The sequence below is a fragment of the Acipenser ruthenus genome, chromosome 29 (genome assembly GCF_902713425.1).
Source record: "Acipenser ruthenus chromosome 29, fAciRut3.2 maternal haplotype, whole genome shotgun sequence".
NCBI lineage: Eukaryota > Metazoa > Chordata > Actinopteri > Acipenseriformes > Acipenseridae > Acipenser > Acipenser ruthenus.
Window position 1 is genome coordinate 4,735,387 of NC_081217.1, and position 15,823 is coordinate 4,751,209.

Here is a 15,823-nt window from a genome sequence, read left to right on the forward strand (position 1 = left end):
CTGACAAATGTCCACGAGTTAAAACAAGTTTTGTTCTCTCTCCACGTGTTTTAATAAACTGGGCTGCTAAATTTTTTGGGATTAAGTGTCGACAGACAATGGTCAAGGAATTGTCTACTTGGCCAAGAAGTTTTTATTCTGGTTTTATGATTTTGAGTTCTAAACACTTTATAGAGCGAAGCCTGTTTGCACAAGGTATTTGAACTCTTCACATGTAAGTCCTCGTAGACCATCAAGCAGAAGGACTTTGAAAGATCCAGTTCCTGGGAATACTCAGCTTTCCCATGACAAATCCTCTTGGCGAGTGTGCCCTCTTTCTCTTCCCTTTCCCCAAAGGCACTTGGTTTCAATGAGAGGCAGAGGCAGTGGCAGAGGCAGAAGCAGTCTTTGTAAGGGATTGCTTCTGCAGTGCCAGACACCTGTTTTTGGATGTTGAAGCTTAACTTACTGTTATTTCATTCTCTCTAATCCGTAGCTTGTGAGTGCTCTTGCTCAAGAATGTTGGTCTGGCTGGCTGGCTGAATCTGTACAATAGTGTGCTTCAGTTGCAGTGTAGCAATTCAAATTGGTTTCAGATATAACAGTAGTGAGCCAGTTTTAAATCATTGAGCAACTTTCAATTTATGATTCGAGTAAGAGAAGAGTTTAGATTAGCTTCAAGATACTCAGGTGGCACCCAAGTTTCAAGTTTCTCTTGAAAACAGGGACGTTTCAGTACTGGTCACTGGCTTTCAGGTAGGGGGTGCAGTATTTACAAGTTCTGTATGTCCTTTCAGGTCTGATTGTGGGATTTGTTTGAGAAGTTTACATTGCATGGGACTGCTGCAGTTTACTGTATCAGAAGCTAGTCATAAAGCTAAGAATCCAAAGCACGTACATTTTGGGGCGTTGCATTCCACTGTGCTTGGGAACCTGTAAATTGCATCTTTCGCTGCTTTTTTAAAGCAAAATTAATGGGCATGATCTGACAGGCTGTGGAGAGATCCCCTTACTCTACCCGACCCTGCTTTCCCACACAGAGTCAGGGAAGTACAAGGGATGCTAACAGTAACAGGGTCAACTCGTGCTATACAGTAAATGTACCGTGATCACAGACAGATACAGTACTTGCAACACCTTTTTTTGTTTAAAATGGCACATGGCGTATATTTTTTGGAAGGCCGTATTGTTTATGAAGACATGCTTCTACGAAGGAATTGTGGACAATCGTTCTGCCCTCCAGGGGGGAGTGGGAATAGCAGTGGGATTGGGAATTCCATTGGACCAATGAATTTCAGAACTACAGTTCTGTGACAGGTTGCTTGTGTTTCTAAGGAGTTTTATTGAAGCAACTCTGCATGTGTTTTAATTGTGTGTATTGTTTGTATGTGTGTGATTTTTATTTTTTTTGTCTTTTGCAGAAGTGCCAAATTTAAGATGAGAAACTTGTAAGAAACCACTTAAGTGGCCATTTACGGCCATTTGCTCCTTCTGAGAGTCTTTCAAAAAAGAACAAATTGGCACCAGAAGAGAACTGGACCAAGTACACTGTAAACGAAGTTCCCTGTTAATTGCAAAGAGTAGTTTGCTCACTGATGAAAGGGTTTACACTGGTATTTTAGACTTCGACTTAGCTCTGTTTGCTTGCTTAACGTGAAACTTAACATGTGTCATTAGTGTCATTAGTGCTTTACTCCTGTCTTGGCACACAGTTCATGCAGTTATGCAGGAGTGAAGGGGTTAAGGACTCTGGCAGTACCATGGAACACAATGAGGTTGGCTGGAAGGGGGCGAGGGGGGACCATTGTTCCTGCTGATTCAGGAAGGAAATAAATCTCAGGCAGACTCTAGTCTCTCTTCTGGAAATGAACAATACACATCAGTTGGCTGGCAAACAGAGTACATAGAACTATATGTACACAAGACGTCCGCTCATTAAACACAGGTATGGGGGCTGATGCAGCGAGTTGTTTACACTCTTTCACCGAAGATCAGTGATGTTTTTCCCCCCCAAGGAGGCAGTTTGAGACGGGAAGAAGCTGAAGGCCTAGAGATCCTCACATTTATATAGTTATATATAGTAGCTGAAAATGATTTCATGAGCCATTCTCAGTCTTACAATATGTGTCTGTGCTTGTAACAAAGCGTGAAACCAAAAAAAACGGGTAAGCCGAGACAATCTGTTGCACTTCAGTTTATTATTTAATAATCCAGTGGTTTGAGAACACGGGCATCAAATAAATCCACAACCGTTTTGAAAAGTTATAAGCGTGAAATAGGGCTGTCCCAATATCCACGTTTTATTAGGCCCTTAACTGGTAAAAGCTTTTGACAGCCCATTGAACCGTGAATGATGTTCAAGCTGTGATTGGCCGAATACTCCCGAGATGTTTTGCACAGGACCAGCCCTCCATGGACTCTAGACCCTCCCTGATGTAGCTGCTTTTAATCAGTTGTGTTATGTCTACGCCGTGGGCCTGTGAAGCTGGATAATAAAAACTGTATTTTAAAACTTCTACTTTAGTAGCTAGTTTTTATATTTAAAAGACCAGCAATCCTCTTCATTAACTTCAAAACCATACTGCTTATATAACAGCTGTTTACAGGCCTGAGGCCTAGTCATTGAAGTAGCACCATCAAGCCTTGATAGACAGATAATTGCAAGTTTATCAGGGAAGCACACAATCCTGCTACTATACATACTGTAATGGATGTATTTACCATATCACAATATATCACTGGCAAACAGACTCAATGTGGGTATTATTGTTGACAGTGCCTCTCCAGAATGTTCCATGAAGCTAAAACTAAAATAGACAAAAATAATTTAAAATAAATAAACAAAATATCATAGCCCAGAGCTTATGAAATTGTTTCACCGATAATAACCCAACTAAGACCAGTCGACCTTTCTTCCTGTTTTTAAATGTATTAGATGACCTAATGCAGGAAGGATGTTTTGTGTTTGTCTGCAGATTTAGCTGTCGGCTTCACATATGTATTTTAACAGATATATTGGTTCCTAAAAAAAAAAAAAAAAAAAAGAGGACAGGAAATATCTGCAGCACCTTCATTTTGCCTCACTAAAGCAACAAATATGTGTGCATGTAAACTATGCATCCGCTGTATATAAAGTGATTTGAGCTAATTTTTGCGGCATGTATATTTTGCAAATTTTTAGTAAGTGAAATTGATGAATATTTCTTGCCAGCAGGCGTTTCATGTTTTACGGTACACAATAACATCTGCCTCTTTGTCTTCAGAAGAATGCATGCAGTACAGTGATTTTGCTTTCTAGTGCTGACAGGCACGGATGTCATTTCATGGGTCGCACACGTTTGCCACAGATGCTTTGTTCTCATATGGAAGGGCTCCTTCAGAAATTCAAAGTTTGAATAAATAGACTTATCGTGACTTCTGATCATTCCGGACTAATTAAGAGGAATTTACTCGTTTTTATTTTGTTTTTTTTGTCAGACACGGCGAGAACTAACGGTCTAGAGGGAAGAGCACGACCACTTGGGACCCTGGTGGGGGGGCTTTTACAATCTTTAAGTGGGGGTGGGGTCAGACAGACAGTGTTTGGAATTGTCCTGTATTTTGGACTTTACAACAAGGCATTCTGATTATCAAAACATTCTGAGCTACTGCAAATATTGTGTAGAGAACAAAGTAAACCGTCCTCAGCTTGAAGACCTATTTTAAAAACCTCAAATAACATTCTGATTATTTGTTTTTCCTGCTAAATTTAAATGTCATAATGTTTTCCGCAAATGTCTAGTAAAGGGTGAGGTCTTCTGAGGCAATTGTTTTGTTTTTCTGTGTCACTGTGTGTCCGGGGATTTGTATCTGTTTAGACACAGAGGTTTATTTTGGTGTTTGCTTTATTGGAGCCACCGCACTGACATCGTACAAATACACCCACAAATAAATAAATAAATTACATTTGGGTTGAAGCTGAACAATTATAGTAAATTAAAGACACATTCAATGGCTTCTGTTTTATTTGCTCTGTGAAGTTTTTAGGAAAGAGCCTATACTTAGTAGACTTTTTCCAAACTGCTGGGATTGTAAATAACACATTAGGAGCCACAAATGGGTGGATCAGACAGCCACGCCAAGTCACAGAGAGAGGGAGGAAACACACTGTAGGTCAATGTTCTCAAGGGCATTGTCACTTGGTATTGTTCAATTTACTGAAAATTAGCTTTAAAAGGCTACAGATAGATGCTGGGGGCACACACATTGCTGTAACTGGGAAAACAGGGCTAGTCTTGATTACCTTCAGCAGACCATTAGAGGTGCGGAAAGTCATAAATCACAAGAGATTTGCTTTTGTTTCAGTCCAGTGATACTATTTCAAATCTTGAGTGTTACAGTATGGATTGCTAAAATAGGATTTTGGAAAATTGTTGTTTTTTTATGTACGGTTGATTTGTGTTCAGGAAGTAGAGTCAGAGTGTATCTTTGGAAAGACAATAAAGAAAAAGGACGGGTAAGGCGTCGGATTTAAATTTTCAAGAAAGGTAAACCTTACGTGATTTCGCATTTGAGTCGTTTTCCATTTTAGCTTTTCATCTGTGGCTATGAGGGGAGTTGTGTTCACAGAGCATTGGGAAGGCAGCATTTGACCTGTCTGAAGTGTCAATGCTCATGCACAGGCTACATGAAGAAATGTGGGCAGCCTCAGAAACGTGCAGGTGAGACGTGCAAGCGTCCTGAACCGCTCCGCACACACTTGGATTAGAGTCAGATTTGGTGTGAACAGCGGATGAAGATTAATTACAGTAATTGGGCTAAGATGATTTGTGGTGAGAAGTTAGACAAGAAACTATTAGCAGAGGCCCTGCTGAAGGACATAGTAACACTCTGCAATCTACTTTTATAACATCGGCAGACATATAGTACCTTGAATTGAAGTTTATATTTAGTAATGTGGGACGCTGACCGTTAAGTGCATTTTAGTGATACTGTGCAGGCAGACTGCCGCACTTTCCTGGTGTGTTTTAATTCTGTTTTTAATGACTTTTTGAACAGTAGATTCTTATGTTGATGCTGGATTGTCTTTATGTGTCAGTGCATGTTCTATTCTAATAAGGAGCAGCTGTAAGGGTTGTTGTGCTGCCCTGTTGTAGGTGTGATGTGGTATTTCAGGAAGGGTTAGTTTGTGAAAGCTGTTGATATGAGGGCATGGCCAGGTGGTGAACCCAACTAGGAGGCATGTTTTGAAAATGCTGTGGTGTGACCGCCCTGCAATAGGACGCAGCTTTACATCCAAATCATTATTACTTTGCTGTAAAGATGATAATGAAATTCAGTTTAAATTGTTTGGACAAGTGAGTTCACCAGATTCACGTCAATAACCCATTTTCAAAACGTATCAAACGTTCACCAGCTGTTTTTTGTTCTAATCAATCCTGTTATTTAGGTTTTTAAAAGAACCCCCCCCATATAAACATCAATATGAAACCCTTATGTTTAAAAAGGGGTTTTGTCCCCTCAATGAGGCTCTCTCAGGAGGATCCCAGTCACCACACTCTTGTAGGCACAGACAGGGTTATTTACAGACTAGCTTACAGAGTCCATTAACTGTGACCTGGCTTGATCCTGATTGGTGATTTCAGTTCAGAGCATCTCATTTAACTGCTGGGAATAAACGTATTGGCCGTGAAGATGGCCTTCAAGGTTAGGCCATAAATAACCTTAAATAATAACCAGTGATCTTTATTGCACCTCATTCAGTCAAAACGAAAAAAAAACAAAAGAAACACCACGGATTTCTAGTTGCTGTTCGACACTGAGGCATGTCCTTTATGAAATCATTTTAATTTTCACTGTTTTTCTCTGGTCTTCTAGGGACTCCCCTCAGAGATGGCAGCCGACCCCTGGTTCGAAAGCAACTATGCTGGTGAAAGTGAACAACATCAGCAGGAACCAGACAGCAGGCTCCGGCAACATACTGCAGTACCACCACCACAACAACAACAACAATCCAGTGGGCTCCCAACCCAGCAAACTCACAGGGGGGTATATTCCCCCCACGCAGGCTGACAAAACCCAGCTGCCCAGCAAGGTGCCAGCCTCCCCTGGCGACTCCAAGCAGGCCATGCAGATCAAAAAGACTGACAAAGGCAGCTTCTGCTTGGTAATGTCCAACAACAACTCTTCCGCCGTGACCTATGATACACCTCAGAGGTCTCAGGCAGGAGGGTCACGACCCGGGTCCCCCAAATACGCCTCCACAGGACCCATCTACGACGAACCGCCGCTGGAGTCCCCCATCTACGATGAGCCGCCCATGGAAATGGAGGTGGAGGCTGCACACCTCCAAAACGGGCCTACTGCCCAGCACTACACCCCCACCCACAGCCTGCAGAAGCAGCAGCAGCAACAAGCCAAGCTGCTTCAGCACCCGTCTGTGCAACAGCAGTCCAAGCACAAGAGGAACCCCTCGGCAACGGAATACAGCCCTGCAGGCAGAGAGTGCATCAAACACATGGTCAACGTTGAGTCTTCCTCCAAACAGGCTCAGCAGCCGTCATCCCCAAGCCCCGCTGGGACCTCCGACAGCCTGACCTCTGCGAAGGCAGCCCAGCAGCAAAAAGACGTCTCTGAGAAGAAGCAGTCCTGGAGGATCTTGGAGGCCAACGTGTTGAAGAGCATCGAGGCGCGCCACAGCCGGCAGAACAGCCTAGCGTCCCAGGAGTACCCCACCGTCGCCACAGTGAACTATCAGGACTCGGGCTACTCCACCGGGCCCTCGCCCAGCCTGCGGAGGAAGAACCGGAGGAGACAGATGGTAGGAGGCGGGCAGGGTCGGCCTGGCTCGGTGGGAAGCAACGGGGAGCTCAGCGTCCTCAATGAGAAGCTCATGGCAGAGATGCGGGCAGTGGTGGGTCGGTCGGGTACCACTCGGGGCAGCAAGGCCAGCCTGGACACGGAAATGTCAGAGAATTCCATCCCCCGCGACGCCAGCCATGCCCGCTCACCATTGGACTCTCTGAAGAAGTACGGTGGGTGCGTTGGGTCCAGAGACGACATCACAGCCAGCAACCGCTCCCTGTACCGACCTGGCCAAGACGCCAGGGCCAGCTGCCACAGCGACACCTCTGCCCCCACGCCACAGACTGAGGGGCAGCTCCGGCAGAAACGGACTTACGAGAAAGTTGACTCCCTGGAGAAGAGCATCACCAGTCAGATCAGCCTGTCCTCCCCTGAACCAACCAGATCTCCATCACAGGTAAAGAGTGTAAGGGCACTCGTACTCTGTTATTACTATAGGTAGCCATAGCCAGGGGGCTTAGGGGTGCTCAGGTATTTCACAGTGGATGATTTCAATTACATATTAGCATGCAGAAAACTAAAGTATACATGCCAGTAGCAAGTTTGGTGTGAAGCATCTATAAGCCCCTCCCTGCTCCCATTATATTGTGGGTCCTTTTATGTACAATGCGACAGCAAGCAGTCACCAAAATATACTGCTGTAGTCTGTTTAACTTGTTCTGTAATTACTGTGTTTGGCTTTATTGCTTAAAGGTGGCAGCTTCTGTAATTAACACTGCCGAAATACATTCCTTCAAATACTTTTATTCAGTGTTCTGTCAGTTCGGTGGAAGAGGTGGCTTTGTCTGAATCTCGGGATGTCTTCTGGAAATACTGACGGCTGATGCTGAAACAGGATTAAGATATAGAGCATCAAGCCTGATTGTATGTTGCATGAGGAAAATAAATGTTACGCCAGAGGCTTTGATCATTTAGAGAACTGCTCGTGTGAGGTTTTGTTTAACCTGCCAGGTGGGTTGCCTAATTTTATTTTTATTTGTTTGGATTATGAAGGATTAAATGTTTTTATCATTCTCCGAAATAGACTTGGCCTTGTCCATTAACATTTAGACATATTATGCTCCATCACTATGTGCTTTTGGAGAAATTTTTGTTTGATTCTGTCTAGTCTGGGAATCCAACTTGTCTAGTACCTAATTTGTTCTTTTTTCTTTATTGGAGGTAATTTAGTTCAATTGTAAGGGATTCCTTTGCTTATTCAGGCTTTTAAAGTAAATCTGTGAATCTCTAGTTATTAATTTTTTTCATGGAAATTGTCTAGAGAGTTATGTTCTGTAGTATTGTAAATAGCTCTCTGTATGGATAATTTATAATAAAAAAAATAAGACATGCAGTGTTTGCAGATTTTCTCATGCAGCCTTGGTTTGTTCAGCTTCTTTGCTTAGAAAACAGTGTTCCATTGCAGTTTTTTATCAGGCTCTTTCCACTTGTATTTCTTTGTGCTCCAGCTGGCATCAATGAACATACTGGGGACTTGCTTGCCTAATGCACAATAATTCTTTCAGACATTCAGTAAAGTGCTGTCTTGTGTGTTTTCCAAGTCCTGCACCCTGAAGGTTACACTACTTCACTTCCTCTCCCGTTATCAACACATGATGTGCACAGTCAGCTACTTTTAGGAATGCTTAACTCTTGTGATGTCACTATGGGCACACGAAACATCTCTATTGTATTGCATGAACCAAACCTTGTTAGCATTCCTTTTAAATGCATGCAAAACCATTACATGTGCCGGTATATTAACAGGCGTGCTGTACTAGATTCAGTGGGGTTCTTTGCTGCTGACCAGCCCTCAAGTCTGGTAGAAGGCCAGCCCAGCACCACCACTTCTTAGCAGTCTGGGCAGCCATGCGTGCCAGTTCACAGCAGTGCTGGAGATCTGAACTTCCACCGTATAGGAAGGGGAATGCTGAGATCCATATGGTCTGGGCACTGTAGGGAATTTGTATAGAGGGCAGTGCCTTTACCATCAGACGTTGTCGCAATGCACAGAATATCCCAGTCTTTAGCGGGCTCTGATCATTTGAGTGGAATGAAGTAAAAGGTGGCTGATTGTGGGAGGATGCTGAATGTTTCTCCTGGGGTATGAAGGACTGCAGGGGCTGTAGGAAGAAGGCAAGTTTGCGTTTCGTAGCTGCGTTGATATTGCAGGAACAGCTTCTTGTTCTGGGTTTTGTTCAGGGATCAGGTGTCTTTAATATTGATAATGTCCTCCAGAAATGTGACTTCATCTGTAGTTTTCAGATTAACTTTTCAGTTTAATTGCAGAGAATTCCGATTTCTTTTAATGGGGCTAATTTGGTTTGAATGCAGTGATGTTATACAACATTCTACTGTTAACATTTTCCTAATGATCTAAATGCAATTGTTGGTAAACATAAATAAATATATGACCTTGGTAGTCATCACTTCCTATTTTTTTTTTTAATTTTATTTATTTTTAAAGATCCTCTCTCTGCAGCTGTGTCAAGCAGACAATGGAAATGTTTTTGCAAATCAGCATATTCTGAAATTGGATTTTTTGTCAGTCAGAGAAGTGTAACTTTAACAAGATTACAAACACATTTATCTGTTGATGGATTGGATGCTCTTTCTCAACGACGTTGTTTTTAAAAACGAGAATTTGCTGTTGTTTGTCAATAGTACTTGAATCAAGGTTAGTATTAAAGGTTTTGCATGCTGTAGCTGAATATTTTATCTTTAACATTGAACAGAAGCCAAAAATCAGTTGGACCAGGCATAGGCAACTTTGGTCCTAGAGTCTTTCTACAGCAGAATTACCAGGTATACATGAATAATTAATTCCTTTGGACCTAGCTGGAGGTTTAATTGGTTCAGTTAAACAATTAGGAACATGGTTGGAACAAAGACCTTGTCAGAGTTGCCGATCCCTGAACATGGCTAATGCCTTCTGGACGTCTACGTTTTAGTTTTTTTATTGATTTCTTTGTATTGCTTTGTTTTTTTAGGCAGGAACGCTGGAATCCAACTCAAAACTGGAGAACGGCCAGAAGGGTAGCGGCACGCTGGGCTCCGCTGTGGTGGGTTACCAGTTCCCTTACGCCACACTGCGCAAACCTCCGGCCGAGGTCAGCATGGCGGACTGGGCCTCCAAGAACCTCAACATGCACACCCAGGGCATCTTCCGGCGGAGGGTGTCCATCGCCAACATGCTCTCCTGGAACCGGGGCTCCATCAAGAAGCCCATGCTGATCACCAGCGACAGGACTGTGAAGAAGGAGGCCTGCGAGATGTTCAAGCTGGTGCAGGTCTACATGGGAGACCGGCAGGCCCGGCTGGAGCGGCCCCACGTGGCCCTCGTCATCGTCACCAAGTGCTGGAGCATGCAGGCCCTGAGGGATGAGCTCTACATTCAGCTGGTCAGGCAGACCACGGACAATCTGTGCCTCCACAGCATGGCAGCCGGCTGGGAGCTCCTGGCTATCAGCCTGGCCTTCTTCTCACCCTCACCCAAGTTCCGCCGCTACCTGGAGGGCTATATCCAGAGGCACCTTGACCCGGCATATGATAAGAAAAGTGAGTCGCTGCTGTTGACCGCAAGACGTGCAAGATTGTTATATGAAAGAAGCAGAGATGTCTTGGAACGCTTATAAGATAATAATCATTTATTTTGTTTGGCTTAGAAAGACGAGCACTTTTTTATATATATAACTAAGCAGGAACGTTCAGTGGAAATCATTTAATTTCCTGTAAATTGATATCGAGAAGCGACTCAGAGCGTGTTTTGAAGTTATGGATAGGAAAGTGGTAACATACTGGGGGGGGGTAGGCATTTTCAGAGTTGAGGGTTAATTTCACGGTCGAGAATGGAATGGTTAATGTGCAACAGTGCCCTTTTATATTTCTGTGTCTTCTTTTTTTTTTTTTGGTTGTACAGTTACCCAGAGTATCAAGGACCAGTTGGAATCAAAAAACAAGAAGAACTCAAAATCAAGAAAAAAGAGAAAACAGAACACGGAAGAAGAGGGTGAGTTTCGATGATCTCATAGAGTGCGAGAGTGTGAGAATGAGAAACGGCAACACATGGTTCAGTTCCCAAGCTGAAAGGTCGATTGCGGTACACTGAGTCTTTCTTTTTTTGTTGAAGTACAATGCATGAAAAAACGAAATCTTCTACAACTTCCCATTTACAGATGGTACTGTGTTGGCACACAAACAGTAACAAGCACCTCTGTGTGGTGCCTTTGTGAATAATGTGTATCTTTGCGATATCTATTAACTGTATTAAAATGCTTAGGTTGTGTCTGTTAAAAATTGCGCAATGAATGTTCTTAAATGAACTACTGCTGTTAGTTATGAATGACAAAGCTTAACCCATATTTATAGGACACTCACTCATAAGGGTTTTGCTGTAGGATGCATGCTTTTATGCCTGTTGTGCAACAGTATCCCACCAAGTGTTTATATGGGCCAGGGTCAACTCGGGCAATATACATAGGGAATACAAAGCCTTGCAGTCCCAGCCTGTGCTCCAAGCAAGAATGAATCAATTGATCCATTCACTGGGATCCAGCTACAGTGAAAAAATGTTGACTCTGTGCACGGCTGAGTGAGAAACTACAGAAGTGTAATTGATCTGTTACCAAGAACGCTCCATGAATTTAACAGGTCAGCCTTTTCTGTTTCAGCAGCACCCAACCCTCGCAAATATAGAGGGTGCGATTTTTGTTTCAGGACGTAACACGGATAAAATCCCACACTTTTTCTTTGGCGTACCTGTGATCTTTAGATAGAGGAAGCAAGAGCTGTGGCACTTAGCAGCAGGCAGGCTTCTTTATTGTCAGGCAAAGCAAATAAGCCATGCCAGTTTATTTGCAGTGACATTTGGTTACAAAGCTCTGTAAACCACTTGCATTCACCAGTGATGTATTGCAAGTGCTCCGTTGCTTAGGTTGCACAGTTTCTAATTGGCCAAATGCCAATACATGTCCAGTTTGGGCTGTGCCACCTACTGTGATGTAGCCCCCATCCCCGTGAATAATATTTATTACCTGCCATTGTACAGTAATTCCTCACATGGCATTATTAAGCATCCCTATAGGGAAGATTGTATAATTAAACCAATGCTGATGTCTGCTAAACCATTTGATATTCCGCTGTTATATTTGCAATGTTTTGGAGACAGCGGGCAAAATCTAACAGATTGAACTGTGACCTAATGTGACTGCCATATTGAGGTCATGGGACTTATTTCTCTGGGGTATAGACACTTCAAGTTATTGGCTTATTATTTGGTACACAGCTGTATTCCTTGATTTTTTTCCAATTATTCTACTGTATCAGGGTTAGTTTCTGCCTAAAAGCATAACTTGTCTATAATACAGGTATTCTGCAATACAGAGCCTTCACAATTCTTGAATATGTCAAGGACTCAGACATTCCACTGCAGATCTGTGTTTGCAAATTGCCTAAAATACTGCTCAATGACACGTTGTCCCACCCCATGAAGAGAGAATGTGTTGCTGTGCTACAGCACCCGGGGCTTTAATGAGAAACTCTGTAATACCAGCAATTATCTTTTAATTTCCACTACTGAGTTATGTCTGTAAACGCTGAGGAGCACGTGTCCTCCATGAAGCATGAATCCCACTCCTTCTGAGTGCGTGAGTCACCTTCCTCCTCAACCCGGAGGCATTCATCCATAGCTACCAGCAAACACAAAGAGTTATAACAAACGCCTTTGTCGGTGTTACCATTTATTTATAGGTGCTGATTTTAGTGCTAGAGGGAGTAGCCAGTATGTTTGGGTTTTTTTGGCATGTTTGTTGTTTGTTAGTTTTTTTGGGACGTTCCCTGCCCACCAGCTAAATTAAGTTGTGACAGGACTTAAATCTCAAGATGAGCAGAGAAAATGAATTGGGGGGGAAAAATAATACATATGTCAGCACAATTCATCTGCCCTGTGCAGTTGGCGTTGGCATAGAGCTGTCTTGCCCCATCTGTTCCAGTGGCACAATAAGTTATCAGTTGGAATAGAGTTTTATACATATGCCAGTTTGAAACTTTAGGACTAATCTGTGCTGAAGAAAGCTTCTTTGTCTTCAAAGACTCAATGCCACCATTTAAAGCTTCTTGTTGTTAACAATGGCCCGGCTGCGGGCCGCGGGCAGGCACATACAGAGTGGGCAGAGAGGCATTGTAGCGTCAGAGCCGACGGCTTGGGAACAGCATCCCCTCAGTAAGCCCCTACCCCTGCAGCGTGGATAGAGAGCAGCTGGGGATTAGACCCTGCAATTGCACTGCCCTTCATTTGTATGCAAATATGATTTCACAGATGCTGGGCTTGATCTCATTAGACACATCAGCAAGCTCACTTCGGGTCGTAACCAGGAGAGAGTGTTGTACTGAACCCTCTTTTTTTTTTTTTGGGAGGGTGGGGGGGGGGGGGGTGCTCAGGGGGCTGTGGCGCGAGAGTGATTAGCTTGCTGGTGTTGCATTCCAGCAAAATTTACACTGCAAATCTATCATCACACTTCAGTTATTCATGTAGAATAAGTCACACGCGTTTCTCCCTGGGGGAAACCTCTGAAATGCTGTGAATGTGGCCCCATTAAAAGATAATGAAGTCATGACCGTGTGAGTTGTTGTTGTTGTGGCAGTTGCTGGGACAGTTAAACATGGTAACGATGGTCTCTGTACAGTTACACCAAAGCAGTACATTTTAGTGCAGTTTCATTTTTAGCCCTGGGAGAGAATTGCAGTCCTTCCCAGTTTTGTTTCCTGCCTTTGTCCGCGCTGCTTCTCTATGTATGGTGGATTTACGAGAGGCCCGTCCTCTTTAAGTGTTCAGTACGCGCTCGGCTCTGACAAACATCTGCAAGTGGTTATTCATTTTGATTACAGGAGCTGCAGTCCAGGGTTAGGATTTAAATCAACCCTTCCCGACTCTTGTTTAAAAGTTGGGTCCTGTTCCAACTTGCATGTTTTTCATTCCTTGGGAGACATCTGAGAAGGCAGTTTTGAAGAATGCAGTAGAGAGTACAGCAGTTTGAATTAAACCTCAAGGTCGTTATTGGAATAGAAGTGAAATCCAAGTGCAAGCATTTATCTCTGTAGGGATTCTACATTTCATAACATTGTTTCCTGTCCTGAAATGAGTGTCTATGATGTACTGGCCTGTTTTTATGTATAGAACTCAGAATGTTGTAGACCAGATTGTTTTTTGAGTTTTGTTTTATTTTGGGGATGTTATACAGGTATATACTCTTCTTGGTATCTCCTGTATATTTATCAGGAGAGCAAGAGAAGTGGTTTGTATTTGTCACAAAATCTTCATGTGTATATGTGTGTGTAAATTCAATAATACAGAACAGTTCCGATCGTATATTGAAGCAAATGCCAAAATTACTGTAGCAGTCAGATGTAACGGAAACACTGTTTGATTCCCAAGTTCTCAATGTGCAATGTTATAGGAAGTAGATAATCTTCATGTGCACACAAGCATGCTGAGCCTGGAGCTTCACATCTTTATGAAAATCAGGCTCCAATTAGCACGGCACCTCCAGCCGGTAGACTTGGGTACAGAGGCAGTGGGTGAAGCAAGCTTTCCACTGTATCCCTATGTTATCCTTGTACTTTCTGTACTTGCTGGATAATCTGTTGGTCACTGAGCCACCCTCCCCTTTGTTTCATTTTTGGTCCTGGTGAGATTTTCAGTGTTGAAGGCCTCCCAGTCTTTGCGAGGCATTGACCATTTGTTCAGCAGCTGTGTGCAGCGCTGGTGTGAACTCCTTCTCGACCACACTGGGGTGGTGCTGCCTGAGGTCTCGCTGAGGTGATAACTAGTGATGAAAGTGTGGAACAAACACAGGGAGAGCCGTGCCTTCCTCTGCTTCAGTAGCCTCGTTGTTAACAAGACAGGTGCTGGGTGTTTCTAACAATGTATTTCTGTTTATTGCAGCCAAATGCTGGCTTCAACACATAATCACAAGAGGCGTGTGTACTGTACATGAGTTACTGGGTATTTCTAGAGAATCTGTCATTCGGGTTTGATGAAATATGGAAATGCATCCACCATTGTTAGCACATGTTCTTGAGAGAATTTAGAGTATTGGTCACCTCCTTATACATCTTAGTTCTGGCTTGTTTGCAGGGATGGAAATAAGACTCCTATTGTATAGCAGTTTCACCCATTCCAGGTTTTAAAATGAGCCTGATTAGCCCCAGTGTATAGTTAACAAGTGCAGGTGTGCCTTACTAAACGCCTAGTAAAACCAGGAATGGATCAAACTGCTATGCAATGGGAGCCTTATTTCCATCCCTGTGGTTGACTAATATACCTTAGGCTATTTTCTTTGGAACAGTTCACCTGAGTTTAATCAGACGTGTATGGGTATTTTACAATGAGTTATTGAGCACTGTATCAGTTTATTGTAAACCTAGGTGCTTTCCAGAAGGGAAGTCTAAAGTGTTTGTAAGTCTCTGTAGTAAACAATATGTAAAGCACCAGGGAAGCTCTGTTTAGTTATTTAAAGGACAGTCATAGCTACATCAATTGAATAGACCCCAGTGTTGGTTCCTGTTCAGCTGATCACCTAATGGTGGAATGCTCTTTCTTCTTCCTGTTATTATTATTATTATTCTCTTTTACAAACAGGTTTGCCGATCAGCACCTATGCACAGTACTGTTACCGCAAACTGCAGAAAGTGGCTGTCACAGGAGGCAAAAAGGTAAGGTTGAGAGATCAGGTGTCATTTACATAAAATGAGTCAGCAGCCTTTTTGCATAAGGGTGGAGTGTGCTTTATTGTCACAGTAATGTAAATAGAATAGACAGTGTTTTTCTGTCTAAGTACTATGACAATATTTATACACTCCTGTTTGTGCTCGATAATTGATTGCGTCTCGAACAAAAAAACCAGGCGTTTTTTAAAAGCAGCAAATGTGCAGAAGCTATACCTTCAGTGTTTTATACCACGGTTTACTGGGAAGATCAGATGACTGAGCTGGGATTCAAATCCAGGGTCCTCCAACTCGCAGG

At 43.0% G+C, this 15,823-nt stretch overlaps 1 protein-coding gene across 2 annotated transcripts in view; it reads left to right on the forward strand.

Moving 5' to 3' along the window:
- The window catches only part of LOC117432456 (rho GTPase-activating protein 39-like), a 47,865-nt gene that overhangs the window by 25,941 nt on the left and 6,101 nt on the right, over positions 1-15,823 (forward strand). For both annotated transcript variants that reach the window (XM_059003669.1, XM_059003670.1), the window contains 4 exons: positions 5,836-7,219; positions 9,792-10,359; positions 10,721-10,810; positions 15,440-15,513. In XM_059003669.1, the coding sequence (XP_058859652.1) occupies positions 5,836-7,219; positions 9,792-10,359; positions 10,721-10,810; positions 15,440-15,513 (2,116 nt within the window). The remainder of the gene's footprint in view (positions 1-5,835; positions 7,220-9,791; positions 10,360-10,720; positions 10,811-15,439; positions 15,514-15,823) is intronic.